The sequence below is a fragment of the Oncorhynchus nerka genome, linkage group LG10 (genome assembly GCF_034236695.1).
Source record: "Oncorhynchus nerka isolate Pitt River linkage group LG10, Oner_Uvic_2.0, whole genome shotgun sequence".
NCBI classification, from domain to species: Eukaryota; Metazoa; Chordata; class Actinopteri; order Salmoniformes; family Salmonidae; genus Oncorhynchus; species Oncorhynchus nerka.
In genome coordinates this window covers 12,703,432-12,720,602 of record NC_088405.1, presented here as the reverse complement: position 1 = coordinate 12,720,602, position 17,171 = coordinate 12,703,432, and the positions used below count along the sequence as shown (strand labels likewise).

The 17,171-nt window shown below is 45.4% G+C and overlaps 1 protein-coding gene across 1 annotated transcript in view; it reads right to left on the bottom strand.

The window, feature by feature from the left end:
* Positions 1–564: 564 nt before the first annotated feature.
* The window catches only part of LOC115134944 (ABC transporter G family member 20-like), a gene marked incomplete at its 5' end in the record, with an annotated part of 22,729 nt that continues 6,122 nt past the window's right edge, over positions 565–17,171 (bottom strand). The window contains 10 exons of the mRNA XM_065022885.1: positions 565–2,163; positions 3,777–3,881; positions 5,226–5,385; positions 8,649–8,752; positions 9,987–10,075; positions 10,898–10,968; positions 11,426–11,482; positions 12,836–12,885; positions 13,269–13,339; positions 14,583–14,683. Of these exons, the coding sequence (XP_064878957.1) occupies positions 2,057–2,163; positions 3,777–3,881; positions 5,226–5,385; positions 8,649–8,752; positions 9,987–10,075; positions 10,898–10,968; positions 11,426–11,482; positions 12,836–12,885; positions 13,269–13,339; positions 14,583–14,683 (915 nt within the window). The remainder of the gene's footprint in view (positions 2,164–3,776; positions 3,882–5,225; positions 5,386–8,648; positions 8,753–9,986; positions 10,076–10,897; positions 10,969–11,425; positions 11,483–12,835; positions 12,886–13,268; positions 13,340–14,582; positions 14,684–17,171) is intronic.

The window sequence follows — 17,171 nt, the reverse complement described above, 5'->3', positions numbered from 1 at the left end:
GCCCCTGGACAGAGCCGGGCCTGGACAGAGCCGGGCCGAGCCCCTGGACAGAGCCGGGCCGAGCCCCTGGACAGAGCCGGGCCGAGCCCCTGGACAGAGCAGGACCGAGCCCCTGGACAGAGCCGGGCCGAGCCCCTGGACAGAGCCGGGCCGAGCCCCTGGACAGAGCCGGACCGAGCCCCTGGACAGAGCCGGGCCAGCCCTGGACAGAGCAGGGTCCGAGCCCCTGGACAGAGCCGGGCCGAGCCCTGGACAGAGCCTGAACGAGCTGGCTCCTGGACAGAGCCGGGCCGAGCACCTGGACAGAGCAGGACCGAGCGCCTGGACAGAGCAGGACCGAGCGCCTGGACAGAGCAGGACCGAGCCCCTGGACAGAGCCGGGCCGAGCCCCTGGACAGAGCCGGTGTCGCCACCAGTTGTAGAAGAACATCTACTGAACAGGAATTCCCATCATCAGAGAACATCCTTCAGTAAAACGTCTGTGAAACGGGAGTCCTTCTTGTCGTGGCCATTCTTTACCCACACACCAGTAGCTAGGAAGAGCTCTATCTAGTAACACCACAATACCAAAAACATTCAAATTGTATTATTTCTTTTTTACACACAGTTCCCTCAAAAAATATGAAATATATAGTATAATATATCTCTCTATCATTTGTGTAAATACAGTCAACATATACTGTAGAAGAGGTTATTCATAAACCCTCAACAGCAACTGTAAATATAAACCTCCAATCAATGCATTGTTATGTTGAGAACAGGTGGTACAAGTTAAACATGCCTATAATAACCTGTACTGTGTACAGTGTGTTCTGGAGCAGATCATACATGACAGTGATCAGGAACCCTATTATCAAGCGTCTCAGAGTAAGGGTGTTGATCTAGGATCAGTTTAGCCGTTTGCATCATAATATATCATTATTATGGACAGGGAGGACCTGACCCTAGATCAGCACTTCTACTCTACAGTGTTTCTCAACCTCAGTTCTCTGGGTCCACCAGCCGTTTGACTGATGTCTGATTCACACTATAGCAACGACCTGAACTGTACTGGCTCTGATATTTTATCTTCACATGATCCTTTCCAACATGGTTTCAGCAGCTATGGTGGACGTGTCATCAGGTCAGTCCAGTACAGTTGGCCCGGCCCTGCACTGTGAATCAGACAATACTCCCAGCAAGCACACAACGTTCTGAGAACCATATGTATCTTAGACCTTGGTGAGAGAGTGGTTGTCCTATGGTTATTTACCATACAACCTTCCCACAACTTCCTGGGAATGGTGCAGGATAGTTGTTTGGCTTTGGAACATTCTCAGCCCATTTAATGAACTTGACAACAACAAAAACGTATTTTGTTATTTCATTACGTTATGTATTTCAACGTTTCATATAAGTTCAAATACAGCTACATTTCATTTCAATGTTGGTAATGTTCTCCAACTGGTATGACGTTGGGAACGTTCTCAGATAGTTCAGAGAAGTACGACGTGACAATTCATCTTGTTCCTGGAACTTCTCTTCTCAGAATGTTTGAAGAACGTTTCAGTTTTACCGGTCAGGAAACTATGGCTTCCTTCCCACAACCAATGTGAAACCAAAAACATACGTTCCTACAACTTCAAAGGAACCAAATGTGCTAGCTGGGCTGTATGTAATAGAATAGGCTGTAAAACAACTGGGTTGAGAAACATTGCCTGCAGGGCAGATTGAGGCGGTTGAAACATTCAAAGCATCGCAGCATGAAAGACGACAACATAAAAGAGCAGCCACAACTCTCTAATGGAATAGAGAACGCTATCCTTTCTATGAAGTAGATTTCTACCTGCAAGATTTGGAATGAATCGCCCCACCTAGTGGTCCTTCACCCATAGACTCTGGTTCTCAGGGTTGGCTAGTTGGCAAGCAGGAGGGGGGAGGAGGGGGTGTGATTGTGCGTGTCGGTGTGGGTCTGTCTGCAAGATGAACTCTGGAAAACCAGCACTTTCTCCCTTAAAGCACAGTGTCCCCCGACACAGACATCCCGAGACTAGGAATCCCCCCCCAGGTAGACGTCTCAGGTCCTCAGCTTGAGGATGACGATGGCCAGGATGACGAAGAAAGTGTTCCAGCCCAGGGTGACAGCGAAGCCTCGCCACACCATCATCCTGGAGAGACCCCAGCCTGAGGGAGAGACGTCATCACATGATGTGTGTGTTGTGTCAGTTTGACATGGAAGCTCAGGTCCTACTGTGACGTGAAGATGAGACAGACAGACAGACAGACAGACAGACAGACAGACAGACAGACAGACAGACAGACAGAGAGCAGGATATCTGTCCTCCACTAGAAGCCAAGACAGACAGACAGACAGACAGACAGACAGACAGACAGACAGACAGACAGACAGACAGACAGACAGACAGACAGACAGAGAGCAGGATATCTGTCCTCCACTAGAAGCCAAGACAGACAGACAGACAGACAGACAGACAGACAGACAGACAGACAGACAGACAGAAGACAGACAGACAGACTGGCAGATATTTTAGAACTGTCAGATATCTCCTCCACTAGAAAGCAAGACAGACAGACAGACAGACAGACAGACAGACAGACAGACAGACAGACAGACAGACAGAGAGCAGGATATCTGTCCTCCACTAGAAGCCAAGACAGACAGACAGACAGACAGACAGACAGACAGACAGACAGACAGACAGACAGACAGACAGACAGACAGACAGACAGACAGAGAGCAGGATATCTGTCCTCCACTAGAAGCCCATGACTAAGTCACTTTCATTGTGAATAATTTAGAACACTGTCTGACTACTGGCATTGTGAATAATTTAGAACACTGTGTGACTACTGCATTGTGAATCATTTAGAACACTGTGTGACTACTGCATTGTGAATCATTTAGAACACTGTGTGACTACTGCATTGTGAATCATTTAGAACACTGTGTGACTACTGCATTGTGAATCATTTAGAACACTGTGTGACTACTGCATTGTGAATCATTTAGAACACTGTGTGACTACTGCATTGTGAATCATTTAGAACAATGTGTGACTACTGGCATTGTGAATAATTTAGAACACTATGTGACTACTGCATTGTGAATCATTTAGAACACTGTGTGACTACTGCATTGTGAATCATTTAGAACACTGTGTGACTACTGCATTGTGAATCATTTAGAACACTGTGTGACTACTGCATTGTGAATAATTTAGAACACTGTGTGACTACTGCATTGTGAATAATTTAGAACACTGTGTGACTACTGCATTGTGAATAATTTAGAACACTGTGTGACTACTGCATTGTGAATAATTTAGAACACTGTGTGACTACTGGCATTGTGAATAATTTAGAACACTGTGAGACTACTGCATTGTGAATCATTTAGAACACTGTGTGACTACTGCATTGTGAATCATTTAGAACACTGTGTGACTACTGCATTGTGAATCATTTAGAACACTGTGTGACTACTGGCATTGTGAATCATTTAGAACACTGTGACTACTGGCATTGTGAATCATTTAGAACACTGTGTGACTACTGGCATTGTGAATCATTTAGAACACTGTGTGACTACTGGCATTGTGAATCATTTAGAACAGTTCACTGCTGATTCCGGACAAATCAGGTGTCTAAAGTCTCAGGTAACACATGTTTGTGTGTGTGTGTGTTAAGGGCTGACTCGGTGCAGACAAGATATAAGCTTCAATGTACTGTGTTGTGTAGCTAATTGCTATTGGATAACGTGTGTGTGTGTGTGTTACCTCTGTACATGATGCATCGTAGGGCTTCAGAAGCGTAGGTCTGGGGCAGGGCCAGACTGATGTAACGTAGTGGATAGGGGATGCACTCCACAGGCCAGATTATACCTGTAGAGAGAGGAGGAAAGAGACTGTCTTAGAGAAAGAGAGAGAGACTTAGAGGAGGAAAGAGGGAGACTTAGAGAAAGAGAGAGACTTAGAGAAAGAGAGAGACTTAGAGAAAGAGAGAGACAGAGAAAGAGAGAGACAGAGAAAGAGAGAGACTTAGAGAAAGAGAGAGACTTAGAGAAAGACTTAGAGAAAGAGAGAGACAGAGAGAGAGACTTCGAGAAAGAGAGAGAGACAGAGAAAGAGAAAGACTTAGAGAAAGAGAGAGACAGAGAGAGAGACTTCGAGAAAGAGAGAGAGACAGAGAAAGAGAGAGACAGAGAAAGAGAGAGACGGAGAAAGAGAGAGAGACTTAGAGAAAGAGAGAGACTTAGAGAAAGAGAGACTTAGAGAAAGAGAGAGTCTTAGAGAAAGAAAGACAAAGACAGAGAGACTTAGACAAAGAGAGAGACTTAGAGAAAGAGTTGAAAGAACTTAACTAGAATTTAACTGAATAACATTTTATTAAACTTCATTGTGAGAACATGTAAGAGCTAATATTGTAGATTTACAAAGTGACCCCCCCATAAAATACTACTGAGGTGTGTGTGTGTGTGTGTGTGTGTGTGTGTGTGTGTGTGTGTAAGACCTGGGTTCAAATAATATTAAGGGTATGTGAATTACTTTCAAAGACATTTAGAATAATTGAGATATTTTGTATTTGATAAGACAATTAGCTGAAAATACTCAAACACTCCCATGCATTTAACCAGGGCATTTGAAAATAGTTTTTGAAAAAACTTGCAAATAGTAGGCTATTTATAGGAAATCATTTGAAAACACTTTCAAAAACTTTCAACAGAAATTGATTCAGGCAACATGATTAAATACACAGAAAATAAGTATTTAAATAACAAATACACATGTATTTGAACCCAGGTTTGGTGTGTGTGCGTGCTAGAGTGTGTGTGTGTGCCTCTGTGTGCTAGCGTGTGTATGTTTGTCCGTGTTTGACGTACCACTAACGATGAGGTTGAGGTAAAAGACAGTGTGTGCGTGTGTCTCTGTGTGCTAGCGTGTGTATGTGCGTCCGTGTGTGACGTACCACTAACGATGAGGTTGAGGTAAAAGACAGTGTGTGCGTGTGTCTCTGTGTGCTAGCGTGTGTATGTGCGTCCGTGTGTGACGTACCACTAACAATGAGGTTGAGGTAAAAGGCCGTGTGTGCGTGTGCCTCTGTGTGCTAGCGTGTGTATGTGCGTCCGTGTGTGACGTACCACTAACGATGAGGTTGAGGTAAAAGACAGTGTGTGCGTGTGTCTCTGTGTGCTAGCGTGTGTATATGTGCGTCCGTGTGTGACGTACCACTAACGATGAGGTTGGGGTAGAAGATACCAAGAGCAGCCTGGTTGGCGTTCTGTTCGTCATCGATGGCAGATGAGATGACCAGACCAAAGGAGATTCCAGTCACACCCTGCAGGCCGATCAGAGCTATAACCAACACCAGGCTCCCCTCATTAGGGATCTGGAGGGAGGGAGAGAGGCAGAGGGAGGGGGAGAGGGAGGGGGAGGGAGGGAGGGGGGGGGGAGGGGGGGGGAGGGGGAGAGGCGGAGGAGGGGAGGGGGAGAGGCAGAGGGAGGGGGAGGGAGGGAGGGGGAGAGGCAGAGGAGGGGGAGAGTCAGAGGAGGGGGGAGGGAGGGAGAGGCAGATGAGGGGGAGGGAGGGTGGAGAGGTGGAGGTGTAGGGGAAAGATGGGTGGGATGGGGAGAGGTGGAAGGGGAGAGAGAGAGAAAGAGAGAGAGAGAGAGTGAGAATATGTTGTATGGGAGGAGACAGTAAAAAGTGAGAAAGACAGAAAAGGAGGGATGGTAACAAGAGAGGAAGGTAAAAGAGCTGTTACATTGTCACAATACAGAGACCTGTGTGTGTGTGTGTGTGTGTGTGTGTGTGTGTGTGTGTGTGTGTGTGTGTGTGTGTGTGTGGATGTGAGTGTGTGTGTGTGTGTGTATCTGTCTCCACTGACAAGGTGTAAAAATAGACTGCAGGGAGAAAGCACATGGCTGCTCGGTTGCCACAGCAATCAAAGGCTGTTGTCGTGGTGATTCAGTAGTGATCCTTGGAGATGATGGACTCAGGTACGGGTAAGAATATAAATCTATACTCCAGACACCTCTTTGGACTATGTGGCGGCAGGGTAGCCTAGTTAGGGAGAGGCGGGACGCAAATGTCTCAACTGGCCAATGGCAGAGCGCCAGATTCAAATAAAATACTATAAAATTCAAACGTTCATTAAATCTCACATGTAAGATACTCAATTAAAGCTACACTCGTTGTGAATCCAGCCAACATGTCAGATTTAAAAAATATTTTTTGGCGAAAGCATAAGAAGCTATTATCTGATAGCCTGCACCATCTGCACCAGCAGTAAACAAAGGAGTCATATTACAACCCTGCAGGCGCTACACAAAACACTGAAATAAAATATAAAACACGCATTACCTTTGACAAGCTTCTTTTGTTTGCACTCCAATATGTCCCATAAACATCACAATTGGTCCTTTTGTTTGATTCATTCCATCCATATGTATCCTAAATGTCCATTTATAAAGCGCTTTTGATCCAGAAAAAAACAGCTTACAAAAAAACGCAACGTCACTACAAAATATTTCAAAAGTTGCCTATAAACTTGGCCAAAATATTTCAAACTACTTTGTAATACAACTTTAGGTATTTTTTAAACGTTAATAACCGATCAAATTGTAGAATACAGGGAAAACAAACCAGCAATCTGTCACAAAAGTGTCAGTACAGGAAGACAAAAAACCAAAAAAATGCAACGCTACAAAATTTTCAAAAGTCTTGTTCAATACAGGAAGACAACAAACCAGCGCTCTCAACAGTGTTACCCAGTTCCTAGTTAGCCTACTTCTTCATTGCACAAAGGAATAACCTCAACCAAATTCCAAAGACTGGTGACATCCAGTGGAAGCGGTAGGAACTGAAAACAGGTTCCTAAGAAATATCCCTGGGCAATGACAACACAGGGAACAGAGAGACAAAAAAAATCTGAACAGTTAGTCCTCTGGGTTTTGCCTGCTACATAAGTTTTGTTATACTCACAGACATGATTCAAACAGTTTTAGAAACTTCAGAGTGTTTTCTATCCAAATCTATAATACTATGCATATCTGATATTCTTGGCATGAGTAGCAGAAAGTTGAAATTGGGCACTCTATTTATCCAAAAGTGAAAATTCTGCCCCCTAGAGGCTTTAGAGCTGACAAGGTACAAATCTGTCGTTCTGCCCCTGAACAGGCAGTTAACCCACTAGGCCGTCATTGAAAATAAGAATTTGTTCTTAATAACCTCTTAAGGATCAATGTCACGCTTCTCCTTTATAGCATGAGAGATACTTTGTTTATTTTATAAAACGTTGCTATAATTTATAGCTTTAAAATAGACACATTCTTTTCTCCTCTACCTTGGATTTTTTTTTTCCCCCATAAATCTCAATATAATCTGGCAGCGTAATTACATTTAAAAACGTTTCTTCAACACTGTGTTAGAAAAATGAAAGTAAAAGAATGTGAAAGATTTTAACCCAGGTCTGGAAAGGTCAACCTGAGGTCAATGGATGAATAGAAACTTCAGACTCCATTGATTGTCGATAGGCACGTGGATGGAACTGTTGTTGGGTGACATTTAACATTAATTGTTTGGTGTGTGAGACATTTTATTTTTTTAACTAGGCAAGTCAGTTATATTCTTCAAAAAGAAATGGGTGTATCATTCATTTTTAAATAAAACACATGGATGTGGAAAACACAGAATGTCCCTTCAACATTTTACTAATTAGACTTGACCTGCTTCCCCTTTTTCTGAACAATTTCTCAATTTACAGTATCAGTGCAGTAATACCACCAAGCGGCCACTAGATGGAGGTGTAGGACCACTACATTTTTTTTTTTTTACCTTTATTTAACCAGGCAAGTCAGTTAAGAACACATTCTTATTTTCAATGACGGCCTGGGAACAGTGGGTTAACTGCCTGTTCAGGGGCAGAACGACAGATTTGTACCTTGTCAGCTCGGGGGTTTGAACTTGCAACCTTCCGGTTACTAGTCCAACGCTCTAACCACTAGGCTACGCTGCCGCCCCATTACATAAGGTAATGCAGGGTACCGTACCGTGTGGTATTGAAGTAGTCAAGCCAGAACTCAGGTTCTGCAGCCACAGAGGAGCTTTTGAAGTCAACTCTGCATTACAAGTCAACATCTGACTATCCCCCATATTCCCTAACACTCCACAATATATACATCTCCACAGTCACACCGTGCTGCTCAGTGTGTGTACAACACCATATACATCTCCACAGTCACATCGTGCTGCTCAGTGTGTGTACAACACCATATATACATCTCCACAGTCACACCGTGCTGCTCAGTGTGTGTACAACACCATATATACATCTCCACAGTCACATCGTGCTGCTCAGTGTGTGTACAACACCATATATACATCTCCACAGTCACACCGTGCTGCTCAGTGTGTGTACAACACCAGTGGCACACCATGTGAACATGAGACAGGGATTTTCAATCATTCAGGAGTCATGATAAGCCTTGCTGATGAAGACGGATGGAGGCTGCTGTGTATGTGTGTGTGTGTCTGTGTCTGTGTGTGTGTGTGTGTGTGTGTGTTTGTATGTGTGTATGGGTGTGTGCCTACGTGTGTGTGTGTGTTTGTATGTGTGTATGGGTGTGTGTCTACGTGTGTGTGTGTGTTACCTTGAAGACGAGCAGCATTAAGAGCAGTAGTAGAATGACCTGGATGCTGATGACAAACAGCTGGGAGATGAGATGGGCCAGCACAGTCTCCAACGAACTAACACCTGGAGAGAGAGAGGAGACAGAGAGAGAGAAGGAGAACGAAGAAGAGAGAGGAGACAGAGAGAGAGAAGGAGAACGAAGGAGAGAGTGAAATAGAGGAGAGGAGAAAGGGAGGGAGGGAGAGAGAGAGAGAGGAGACAGCGAGAGAGAGAACGAAGGAGAGAGTGAAATAGAGAGGAGAAAGGGAGGGAGAGAGAGAGAGGAGACAGGGAGAGAGAGAACAAAGGAGAGAGAGAGAGGGAGAGAGAGGAGAAAGGGAGCGAGGGAGAACGAAGGAGAGAGTGAAATAGAGAGGAGAAAGGGAGGGAGAGAGAGAGAGGAGACAGGGAGAGAGAGAACAAAGGAGAGAGAGAGAGGGAGAGAGAGGAGACAGAGAGAGAGAGAGAACGAAGAAGAGAGTGAAATAGAGGAGAGGAGAAAGGGAGGGAGAGAGAGAGGAGACAGCGAGAGAGAGAACAAAGGAGAGAGTGAAATAGAAGAGAGGAGAAAGGGAGGGAGAGAGAGAGAGGGAGAGAATAGTGGGACAGGAGAAAAGGAAGAAGAAGGTGGGGAGAAGATCATTTAATGTTCTGACAAACTGGCCCATGGTGATTTAACCAGATGTTCTGATTATTGGTCAGGATAATCCACCTCCCCCTAGTGGTCTGTACTGGTCACTACATAGATAATGACCACAAACTGTCAATGCATCTAAAAATGGAACCATATTCCCTATATCCAAGCCAGTTTCACTGTGTTTTGTCATTGTTCCCCTCTAATCAGGGACTGATTTAGACCTGGGACACCAGGTGGGTGATTCCCCTCTAATCAGGGACTGATTTAGACCTGGGACACCAGGTGGGTGATTCCCCTCTAATCAGGGACTGGTTTAGACCTGGGACACCAGGTGGGTGATTCCCCTCTAATCAGGGACTGGTTTAGACCTGGGACACCAGGTGGGTGATTCCCCTCTAATCAGGGACTGGTTTAGACCTGGGACACCAGGTGGGTGATTCCCCTCTAATCAGGGACTGGTTTAGACCTGGGACACCAGGTGGGTGATATTAATGATCAGGTAGAACAGAAAACCAGCAGGGTAAGAGTTGAATACCCCGGGGCTATATAGTGCACTAGTTTTGTCCGGTGCGCTATATAGATAACAGGGTGGCATTGGGCCCTTGTCAACAGTAGTGCACTAAATAGGGTATAGGGTGCCATTTGGAACACAGTCTGTTATCCACTTGATGAACCTCTTACCTGCAACCCAGCACCTGTCCATTAGTCCCTCCTTCCTCTCTATCACGAAGGACAGAGCCGTCAAGCCCACTGCCAGGTAGAACGTGATGCTGTGTAGAGAGAAAAGGCGTGCGGGAGAGAGAAGAAGGGAAGGGAGAGAATGAGGGAGAAGGGAGGGGAGAATGAGGGAGAAGGGAGGGGAGAGAGAGAAGGAGGGAGGGGGGGAGAGAAGAAGGCGTGCGGGAGAGAGAAGAAGGGAAGGGAGAGAATGAGGGGAGAGAGAAGGAGGGAAGGGAGAGAATGAGGGGAGAGAGAAGGAGGAGAGGGGAGAGAGAGAAGGAGGGAGAGGGGGGAGAGAGAGAGAGGGAGGGGGAGAGAGAGCAGAAGGGAGGGGGAGAGAGAGAGGAGGGAGGGGAGAGAGAGAAGGGAGGGGAGAGAGAGAGAAGGGAGGGGAGAGAGAGAAGGGAGGGGAGAGAGAGGGGAGGGAGAGAAAGAAGGGAGGGTAAGAGAGAGAAGGAAGGGGGAGAGAGAGAGAGGGAGGGGAGAGAGCAGAAGGGAGGGAGGGGGAGAGAGAGAAGGGAGGGGGAGAGAGAGAAGGGAGGGGAGAGCGAGCAGAAGGGAGGGGGAGAGAGAGAAGGGAGGGGGAGAGAGAAGGGAGGGGAGAGAGAGAGAAGGGAGGGGGAGAGAGAGCAGAAGGGAGGGGGAGAGAGAGAAGGAGGGGAGAGAGAGAAGGGAGGGGAGAGAGAGAAGGGAGGGGGAGAGAGAGAAGGGAGGAGGAGAGAGAGAGGGGAGGGGGAGAGAGAGAAGGGAGGAGGAGAGGGGAGAGAGAGAGAAGGGAGGGGGGAGAGAGAGCAGAAGGGAGGGGGAAATATGAGAGACAAGGAAAGCAGGAAAAGAGAGGATAAACGTTCAGACGTGGACTGAATCTCTACCTCAGAACGGCGCCTGGCGTCACAAACGTGGTGAAGTCTGAGTTCATGCTGCCATAGATGGGCTCCTCAAACTGGAAAGAGAAACGGGACAAAGAGAAATAGTCAGTAGAATATTTTCCTCCCAGTGTGCATCTGTGTATTGATCAGGGACCAGTGGAACGGACCACGGTTATACATTCAATAACACAGGCTACATCACAGTCCTTCAGAAGGAATAGGTGCGACTCTCGCTCACATTTAAGAACTTCATACTTCATCTAATTTGAGTTAAAATCATGACGTTTCAACCATCAATGGCCCTTGTTAGAATCAATGGTCTTGGCAAGACAACAACATGTTGCTATAGCATAAGGAAGCTAGCTTAGCATCAAGGCTAGTGGATGGGGATGGCAAAATACTATCAACAGAGTGTGATCCCCAAATAGCACCCTATTCCCTACATTGTGCACTACTTTTGACCAGAGCCTTATGGAAATAGGGTGCCTTTAAGGGTGCAGTGAGTGTTTTAAGGGGTTATTGTTGTCCTACCTTGACAGGAAGAGAGACCAGGTAAGACATGCTCCCCATCTTATACTGGACGAAGTCCTGAGGAGGGAACAGACTGTTTCACTTCACTACTGGATGTATCTTTATCAACAGCTGGGCTGCATCTCAACAGTCTGAACAAGCTACTTCAACAGCTGGGCTGCATCTCAACAGTCTGAACAAGCTACTTCAACAGCTGGGCTGCATCTCAACAGTCTGAACAAGCTACTCCAACAGCTGGGCTGCATCTCAACAGTCTGAACAAGCTACTTCAACAGCTGGGCTGCATCTCAACAGTCTGAACAAGCTACTTCAACAGCTGGGCTGCATCGCAACAGTCTGAACAAGCTACTTCAACAGCTGGGCTGCATCTCAACAGTCTGAACAAGCGACTTCAACAGCTGGGCTACATCTCAACAGTCTGAACAATCTACTTCAACAGCTGGGCTACATCTCAACAGTCTGAACAATCTACTTCAACAGCTGGGCTGCATCTCAACAGTCTGAACAATCTACTTCAACAGCTGGGCTACATCTCAACAGTCTGAACAAGCTACTTCAACAGCTGGGCTGCATCTCAACAGTCTGAACAAGCTACTTCAACAGCTGGGCTGCATCTCAACAGTCTGAACAAGCTACTTCAACAGCTGGGCTGCATCTCAACAGTCTGAACAAGCTACTTCAACAGCTGGGCTGCATCTCAACAGTCTGAACAATCTACTTCAACAGCTGGGCTGCATCTCAACAGTCTGAACAATCTACTTCAACAGCTGGGCTACATCTCAACAGTCTGAACAAGCTACTTCAACAGCTGGGCTGCATCTCAACAGTCTGAACAAGCTACTTCAACAGCTGGGCTGCATCTCAACAGTCTGAACAAGCTACTTCAACAGCTGGGCTGCATCTCAACAGTCTGAACAAGCTACTTCAACAGCTGGGCTGCATCTCAACAGTCTGAACAATCTACTTCAACAGCTGGGCTGCATCTCAACAGTCTGAACAAGCTACTTCAACAGCTGGGCTGCATCTCAACAGTCTGAACAAGCTACTTCAACAGCTGGGCTGCATCTCAACAGTCTGAACAAGCTACCTTAACAGCTGGGCTGCATCTCAACAGTCTAAACAAGTGAATCTGCACTGATGTAAAAAAGAACTGGACAGGTTGAAAGCGTTTCTAGTAGGCATTGATTTGCCATGTTACTTTCATCCATGGTGTTTTTAGATCAGTCCAGATGAGCAGAACAGAGAAAGACCCTGCTGCCATGCAGTCAGTGTGTATTACACTAGATAAAGATATCATCTGTATGAGGTTTTGAAAGCCAGACGGCGCCATTAAACAATAAGGCTCCGTTCACATTGAAGAAAGAGCAGGTTGATCTGCAGGGTGGAAACAACAGGGAACTCTGGTTGTACCTCAAAGGCATCTGCTAGTTTCTTCTGAAGCATCATGGCGATCTGTTGATCTGGTGACAAAAACACACTACGAGGTGAAAACAATGGCATCATTATCAAGTCTATTATCGCTTGAAAAAACACTTTTGATTGATCAATTTAATAAACATAAAAAAAACGTCTCAAGATTAATCATCATTAAAATGCCTTTTCCAATCTCCATCATTTGGGAGATAAACCATCATTCAGAAGACCCACAGTTACACTACCACCTAGTGGTCATTTTCACAGACAACGTATCTATTCCATTGTATTGTATTGTATTGTATTGTATTGTATTGTATTGTATTGTATTGTATTGTATTGTATTGTATTATATTCTACTCTAGTCTCTCTAAGGGTGAATTCTTTCACACATTGACAAATGCCAACAGACTGCGGAGTGAAAGCTTACTGGTCAGGTCCAACCAGACGTGCACCGACCCTCCATCCACCACCTCCTTAGAGACCTGCCTCTGGATCATCCTGCATAATACAACACAGAACAAACATGATACTGTAAGGATCCTGTATAATACAACACACACCACAGAACAGACATGATACAGTAAGGATCCTGTATAATACAACACACACCAGAGACATGATACAGTAAGGATCCTGTATAATACAACACACACCACAGAACAGACATGATACAGTAAGGATCCTGTATAATACAACACACACCACAGAACAGACATGATACAGTAAGGATCCTGTATAACAACACACAACACACACCACAGAGACATGATACAGTAAGGATCCTGTATAATACAACACACACCACAGAACAGACATGATACAGTAAGGATCCTGTATAGTACAACACACACCACAGAACAGACATGATACAGTAAGGATCCTGTATAATACAACACACACCACAGAACAGACATGATACAGTAAGGATCCTGTATAATACAACACACACCACAGAGACATGATACAGTAAGGATCCTGTATAATACAACACACACCACAGAACAGACATGATACAGTAAGGATCCTGTATAATACAACACACAGAACAAACATGATACTGTAAGGATCCTGTATAATACAACACACACCACAGAACAGACATGATACAGTAAGGATCCTGTATAATACAACACACACCACAGAACAGACATGATACAGTAAGGATCCTGTATAATACAACACACACCACAGAACAGACATGATACAGTAAGGATCCTGTATAATACCACACAGAACAAACATGATACTGTAAGGATAATGTATAATACAACACACACCACAGAGACATGATACAGTAAGGATCCTGTATAATACAACACACACCACAGAACAGACATGATACAGTAAGGATCCTGTATAATACAACACACACCACAGAACAGACATGATACAGTAAGGATCCTGTATAATACAACACACACCACAGAGACATGATACAGTAAGGATCCTGTATAATACAACACACACCACAGAACAGACATGATACAGTAAGGATCCTGTATAATACAACACACACCACAGAACAGACATGAGTACTTTATGGCTTGGCAACATTACAGTGCATTGGTAAAGTATTCAGACACCTTCTCTTTTTCTACATTTTGTTACGTTACAGCCTTATTGTAAAATTGATTAAATCAACAGAAGAGAAGACAGGAGAACAGAAGAGAAGGGAGGAGAACAGAAGAACAAGGGAAGAAGATGAGACTAGACTAGAGACAGGTCCAGAGGTAGGTCTCACCTCTTGGTCAGGTAGCTGGTAAAATTCTTTCCAAACCCGATGACGGCCCAGTACTCTCCGTTATAGGCCCCTGCAAAAGCCTCAGCATGGGACAGGTTCACCTAGGGCAGGGAGGGACAGGGGACACCATCAGTGACTATAGCTAGGTCTTAAATTACACCCTATTCCTCCATCTAGTGGACTAAGTCTGACCAGGAAGACAGTGTTACATCCTTTTCCTCCATCTAGTGGACTAAGTCTGACCAGGAGGACAGTGTTACACCCTATTCCTCCATCTAGTGGACTAAGTCTGACCAGCAGGACAGTGTTACACCCTATTCCTCCATCTAGTGGACTACGTCTGACCAGGAGGACAGTGTTAAACCCTATTCCTCCATCTAGTGGACTAAATCTGACCAGCAGGACAGTGTTACATCCTTTTCCTCCATCTAGTGGACTAAGTCTGACCAGGAGGACAGTGTTACACCCTATTCCTCTATCTAGTGGACTACTTCTGACCAGGAGGACAGTGTTACACCCTATTCCTCCATCTAGTGGACTAAGTCTGACCAGGAGGACAGTGTTACACCCTATTCCTCTATCTAGTGGACTAAGTCTGACCAGGAGGACAGTGTTACACCCCATTCCTCCATCTAGTGGACTAAGTCTGACCAGGAGGACAGTGTTACACCCTATTCCTCCATCTAGTGGACTAAGTCTGACCAGGAGGACAATGTTACACCCTATTCCTCCATCTAGTGGACTAAGTCTGATCAGGGGGACAGTGTTACACCCTATTCCTCCATCTAGTGGACTAAGACATGACCAGGAGGACAGTGTTACACCCTATTCCTCCATCTAGTGGACTAAGTCTGACCAGCAGGACAGTGTTACACCCTATTCCTCCATCTAGTGGACTAAGTCTGACCAGCAGGACAGTGTTACACCCTATTCCTCCATCTAGTGGACTAAGTCTGATTGTAGGACAGTGTTAAATTCAATCTAGTGGACTAAGTCTGACCAGAAGGACAGTGTTACACCAGATTCCTCTATCTAGTGGACTAAGTCTGACCAGCAGGACAGTGTTACACATGAGACTATTCCTCCATCTAGTGGACTAAGTCTGACCAGGAGGACAGTGTTTCCCCTATTCCTCCATCTAGTGGACTAAGTCTGACCAGCAGGACAGTGTTACCCCTATTCCTCCATCTAGTGGACTAGGTCTGACCAGGGCAGGACAGTGTTACACCCTATTCACCATCTAGTGGACTAAGTCTGATCAGGGGACAGTGTTACACCCTATTCCTCCATCTAGTGGACTAAGTCTGACCAGCAGGACAGTGTTACATCCTATTCCTCCATCTAGTGGACTAAGTCTGACCAGCAGGACAGTGTTACACCCTATTCCTCCATCTAGTGGACTAAGTCTGACCAGCAGGACAGTGTTACACCCTATTCCTCTATCTAGTGGACTAAGTCTGACCAGGAGGACAGTGTTACACCCTATTCCTCCATCTAGTGGACTAAGTCTGACCAGGAGGACAGTGTTACACCCTATTCCTCCATCTAGTGGACTAAGTCTGACCAGCAGGACAGTGTTACACCCTATTCCTCCATCTAGTGGACTAAGTCTGACCAGCAGGACAGTGTTACACCCTATTCCTCCATCTAGTGGACTAAGTCTGATCAGGGGGACAGTGTTACACCCTATTCCTCTATCTAGTGGACTAAGTCTGACCAGCAGGACAGTGTTACACCCTATTCCTCCATCTAGTGGACTAAGTCTGACCAGGAGGACAGTGTTACACCCTATTCCTCTATCTAGTGGACTAAGTCTGACCAGGAGGACAGTGTTACACCCTATTCCTCTATCTAGTGGACTAAGTCTGACCAGGAGGACAGTGTTACACCCTATTCCTCTATCTAGTGGACTAAGTCTGACCAGGAGGACAGTGTTACACCCTATTCCTCTATCTAGTGGACTAAGTCTGACCAGGAGGACAGTGTTACACCCTATTCCTCCATCTAGTGGACTAAGTCTGACCAGGAGGACAGTATTACACCCTATTCCTCCATCTAGTGGACTAAGTCTGACCAGGAGGACAGTATTACACCCTATTCCTCCAGATAGTGGACTACTTCCCAGTGAGCAGGGTCCAATGCTTTTGTCCATTGATGTTGAAATGATGTTGAAATTTGGTCCGTCTGCCCTGGCTTTGATTTCAACAACCACAGACAACGTTTTCTGGTCACCTCTGTACACGCCTTAATTTCAACGTCCAAACACATCTGGTCCAGCCTCAATTTGGTCCCAAAAAAGTATACTGTACAGCACTGCACTGTACTCTATTGTACTGTCCAAACTTGTGAAACAGACATTATGATTGGTTAAGATTTGGTCCGGTTCAGACCAATCAAATGTGTTTTTATTTGGGGGCGGAGCTCATTAGAATAATGTTCATTTTCAGATTTACATTTTGGTAATTCAGCAGACGCTCTTATCCAGAGAGACTTTCAGTCAGAGCATTCAACTAAGGTAGATAAACAATCACATATCACAGTCAAAGCAAGAAAAAATGCACCTTGTTTAAATAAAGGTTACATTTCTTT